This window comes from Triticum urartu, chromosome 6 (genome assembly GCF_003073215.2).
Source record: "Triticum urartu cultivar G1812 chromosome 6, Tu2.1, whole genome shotgun sequence".
In the NCBI taxonomy this organism is placed as follows: Eukaryota; Viridiplantae; Streptophyta; class Magnoliopsida; order Poales; family Poaceae; genus Triticum; species Triticum urartu.
This window is the reverse complement of record NC_053027.1, coordinates 28,070,141-28,074,899: the sequence shown is the minus strand read 5'-3', so window position 1 is coordinate 28,074,899 and position 4,759 is coordinate 28,070,141. Positions and strand designations below refer to the sequence as shown.

General features: G+C 45.0%; 1 protein-coding gene across 1 annotated transcript; it reads left to right on the top strand.

The window, feature by feature from the left end:
• The first annotated feature begins 3,469 nt into the window (after window positions 1-3,469).
• LOC125514859 lies at window positions 3,470-4,507 on the top strand. Its single transcript, XM_048680224.1, has 3 exons — window positions 3,470-3,675; window positions 3,955-4,067; window positions 4,151-4,507. Exons 1-3 carry the CDS (start codon window positions 3,580-3,582, stop codon window positions 4,272-4,274), a joined length of 333 nt encoding a protein of 110 aa, XP_048536181.1. The 5' UTR covers window positions 3,470-3,579; the 3' UTR covers window positions 4,275-4,507.
• Window positions 4,508-4,759: the final 252 nt, after the last annotated feature.

The window sequence follows — 4,759 nt, the reverse complement described above, 5'->3', positions numbered from 1 at the left end:
CCCGGGCCGGAGCCATCGTCCAAGCTATAACTAAGCGCTAGTGACGGGTGGTCTCATTTTGCGGCCTGGCTCGGAATAACAACCGGAGTCACTATCAGATACTAGCATGTCTGTTACATGCGTATGTACGTCACTCTTCTCATATGCCGGAGGAGTCGACGATCTCTGGTCGATTTGTTGATGACAAATGAGCAGTCTCTCGATGTGCAAATTTTTGCGCGATTGCAATCTGATTATTTGACCGGACATGTGATCATGCGTAGTTTCTTCAGATCAGGTCCAAAGATTTTAGGCCTTTTACAGTGACGCCATGCTGTACCAACCGGCCATGTTGCTAAAATTGTACAGTATTAAATGAGGAAAAAAAAGGATAACAGTATCACATCGTATCATAGTAGTATTAGATTGCTACTATGGGTCATACAAAATTATAAATGAAACTATATAAAATACCAACTCACAATACTATGCACTATGGAAAAGGATTTGTGGAACGCAGGAGCGGGGCCACTGCAGATTGTCGATAGCAGATCTACGGCAAGATTAGAAAAGGCTTTTTTTTGTGGGGAAAAGAATTTCTCATTGCTAAAGGAAGCTTCTCAGCCATAGACAGGTTTACAACAAAGTCTATTCCTGAGTGCAACCACACTGCAGACTGCGTGGGAGGAGCATTACGGCCATAGACGGCCAACTCATGACTAACTTTATTCTGCGAGCGTCTACAATGAGTAAAAGAGACCTCCTTATCCACGGAAGTGGCTAACATCTGAATCTCCTCCACAAGGACATGGTTTTACGATCGGCTAGCCAAATTTGTTGTGAGCATAGTGACCGCTTCCACACTGTCCAGCTCCATCAGGATGGGCATGTTCGTCCTGTACACTGCCAACTCCAGCCCCTCTCTACAGGCAGTAGCTCCGCCTCAGGGCTATTATCACATGTCCGTATTTTCCTGCACGCACTAAAGATGATTTCTCCTCTGTCACCTAGGAGGACCATGCCACCTCCAGCAGGTCCCGTTGGCTGGACATAACTCCCATCAGTATTCAGCTTCATCCAGCCCGGCCTTGGTGGAGTCCAGCGCAGCTCCTGCTGCTGATTAGTACTCGTTTTTTAGACCGATGGTGCAACATGCACAACCATCTTCCCCTTCTCTACATTGCCATATGGGTACTGATGTATGCATATGAGCTGAGTTGATGTATCCGTGAAGGAAGCCTCGTGAGGCTTCTCTTGGGGGTGGCACCTTCACATGTGTTACCTCATTGTGAACATACCAGGTTTGCCACATAATCATGAGGACGACCAGCCGCGCCATCTCGTCCAGGGGATCCAGGAGAGTAAACAACCACTCTAGACCACTGTAGTGTATTGCTTCGAGCTTCGGGATAGGCCAATCCGCCTCCATAGCACATCATAGTTCTCTCGCAAGTGGGCATCTGCAAAGCGCATGGAACCCGTCCTCTCGTTCCACACCACAAAGGGGACATATGTCGGTAAGCTCGAGGTGACGATGAAGCTTATTATCCCAAGTAGCCAGTGAGTTAGTCACCACTTTTCATGCAAACACGCGTACCTTAGAAAAAGTGTTTGTGTATATATCTATTTCTCCTCGTATAGCCCTACGCAAATATTTGTAATCTATTCATAAATGGAAAGTAATATACCTGTTTCTATGGCACCAGTTTCGAGTGTACAAGTATTACGATAAACAGCCGGTGGAGCAAGTTTTGTACTGGTAGCATTGTGGAAGAACCATTCAGTATGTTCTTGTAGAGTAATGTCTTTGCCGAGTTTGCTGAAAATTGGACTCGGTAGTGACACGCAACTCAGCAAACTTAACCGTTTGCCTATGTTGGTAAGCTCGAGGTGACGATGAAGCTTATTATCCCAAGTAGCCAGTGAGTTAGTCACCACTTTTCATGCAAACACGCGTACCTTAGAAAAAGTGTTTGTGTATATATCTATTTCTCCTCGTATAGCCCTACGCAAATATTTGTAATCTATTCATAAATGGAAAGTAATATACCTGTTTCTGTGGCACCAGTTTCGAGTGTACAAGTATTACGATAAACAGCCGGTGGAGCAAGTTTTGTACTGGTAGCATTGTGGAAGAACCATTCAGTATGTTCTTGTAGAGTAATGTCTTTGCCGAGTTTGCTGAAAATTGGACTCGGTAGTGACACGCAACTCAGCAAACTTAACCGTTTGCCTAGTGCGAGGTTGCATATGAAGCTCAGGTGAAGACAGTCCACACCCCCCCCCCCCCCCCTTTAAAAAAAGGTGAAGACGGTCCACTAGTCCAGTGAAGGAGGCGGAAGACCAACCGCAACCCTAGACTGTACCGACGTGCGCTCCAACAGCACCATGGCGCTGCGCTCTCTGGCAGGCATCGCCTGCGGCCGGCTTCTGCGTCCTTCACTGGACTCTTATAGTTCATGTCAAGAGGGACTCCTGATCTGCAAGTTTATGACTTTGAATATTTTGTGTGTAGTTGTGCTGCAGCACACCATGCATCCGCACCCCACAGGCAACAACTTTCGGCCACTTGCACGTCGACATCGCCGTACCATGCTCTGCGCTCACCATTTTTCCCTTGCTCACCAACAGCCAGAAGAGAGAGACAGGGGCAAGAGAGAAAGATCAGCATGCACCATCGCATTCAGGAGGCCAAAAAACTCATTGGAGATGTTGCCTGCATGTGCTAGGGATACAAATAATATCTTGCTTAATATTAACGTGCATTGCACGTACACACTTTCTAGTGCTATAAAAAGTATGCACTCCGGATCCCTCAAATAGAAGTAGGTGTTCCACGTTAATGCACGAAAATAAAAACCAGCTCACTCCAATACGACATCACCCAATTCGCTCCCTTCGGGAAAGAAACAGCTCCATTTTTATAGACTTTTAAAAATGTTCGAAAATATCATTACTTAAAAAAATTCAAAATTTTACAAAATTTTCAAATGTTAACAAATTTATAACTATTCATAAATTTTAAAAATAAAGTTAATGTTTGAAAATTGTGTTGGAAAAAGTGTCAATGATTTTAGAAAATGGTCATATATTTTTAAAAATGGTCATTAATTTGAAAACATTCGCAGACTTTAGAAATATTAACAAATTTGAAAATAATTCACGATTTTTTCAGAAAATGAATTCACATAGTGTTCATGAATCGTTAAATTTTAAAAACAAGAATTTAATCAATAATAAAAAATAAAAAACCAGAATGAAAAACAACATGAAAAATGAAAACCAGCGAAACATTCTGATAACTTCGGAAGCAGGTGTTTTTGTTTTTGAGAATCTCTTCGGAAAGCAGGTGTAAAACCATTATGCCATATATGGGCCGGCCCACTACCAAACAACGCAGCGCCGCATCGGGCGGGAAATAGGAAATTGTGTAACATATGTGGCGTCGCTGGGCTGTATCCAGCGGAGTGGAAGGTTGCATATGAAAAGCTCAGGTGAAGGTAGCGGAAGTTCTCAAAAAAAAAAAGGTGAAGGTAGCGGAAGACCCACCGTCCCACCGCAAACCCTACCAGACTGTCCGGCGGCGGCTCCGACAGCAACATGGCGCTGCGCTCTCTGTCGAGAGGGTTCCCGGCCGGTGTTCTCCGGCAGGCATCGCCGGCGGCCGGCTTCCGCCTCATGGGCACCCGCTGCCAGGTTCGTCGTACCCACGGCCCCCCTCCTCAGCCACGCGATCTAGGTCTTCTTTTCCCCTAAGAGCGTCCAATTATACTCTCTAGACAGTAGATCTGCTGCCGGCGGAACCTCTCACCACGCAGGATGGAACTCGAATCGCTTGTTTGAACCGTAGGCACGTTGGATTTTTGTTGTTGTTGTTAAAAAAGATCGATTTTCTGAAGGATCCGTCTTCCTCGTTTCTTGGTCGCCGGGAAGCCTGTTCTTGATTCGTCCTGCGTGTCTGTCCCCTCCTTGCAGTCGAAAGAAACGCAAGAAGTGTTGGCCAGTCTGCAGAGCGCGATGAAAGAGACACCCTCCGAACGCCACCTGCTGCTACACCAACAATTCACCGACTTTCAGGAGAAAACGAGGTGCTGCTCTGAATCACTCTATGTTCTATTGACGTTTCAAGACCTGGACGTTTTGGTCACTCCCTTGTTTGCTTTGTTGATAGCCGTGATCTGGAGAGGATGTTGAAGTCTGCCAACAACATGTTGAAGGCTTCAAATGCATTGCTTGGTGTTACAATCCTCGGGGTTCCGTTGCTTCTCATTGCGGGAAGCAAGGATCAGGCTTGAGAACCTCTTACCGTCGCTTCCTGGTACTTTGGAGCGAGAACCAACTCAGTATCCATGTGACATCACCGGTCTAGTTTTGAATTGAAGTCGCAATGTTACTTTATAAAAATTTGAGCAGTGCGTCCAACTTATGTCTTTATATCTTTGCCGGGCCTGGTCTTATCTCAACTGAATTGAGTACGCATACATGATTATATGCACTCCATAAGACCTTAGAGAACTTCTATAGTTTACAAAACGACAACTTCCAAGTCTTAGAGAAATAATACACTTAATAGAACCTTGACTTTGCTTTGGAAAATCGGCATCACCAAAAATAACAAGTGTTTTTTTTCATATAAAAGAACTTAAGCTCCTTGTCTTTGTTTATTGGCGTGCCTGTGTTGGCTCATGTACTACTTAGGGAGGAGGATGGGGAATTGAGTGCATACATCAGCGTATTCGGGTAACCTTCTCTGATTTTGTGAGAAGTCCTCACGGAAGCG

What these genes read in the sequence shown, in the direction of transcription:
- LOC125514859 (XM_048680224.1), top strand. Translation starts at nt 3,580, where the DNA reads ATGGCGCTGCGCTCTCTGTCGAGAGGGTTCCCGGCCGGTGTTCTCCGG. An exon ending in TCATGGGCACCCGCTGCCAG is followed by an intron (nt 3,676 to 3,954) that starts GTTCGTCGTACC and finishes CCCTCCTTGCAG; the next exon opens with TCGAAAGAAACGCAAGAAGT. An exon ending in GACTTTCAGGAGAAAACGAG is followed by an intron (nt 4,068 to 4,150) that starts GTGCTGCTCTGA and finishes CTTTGTTGATAG; the next exon opens with CCGTGATCTGGAGAGGATGT.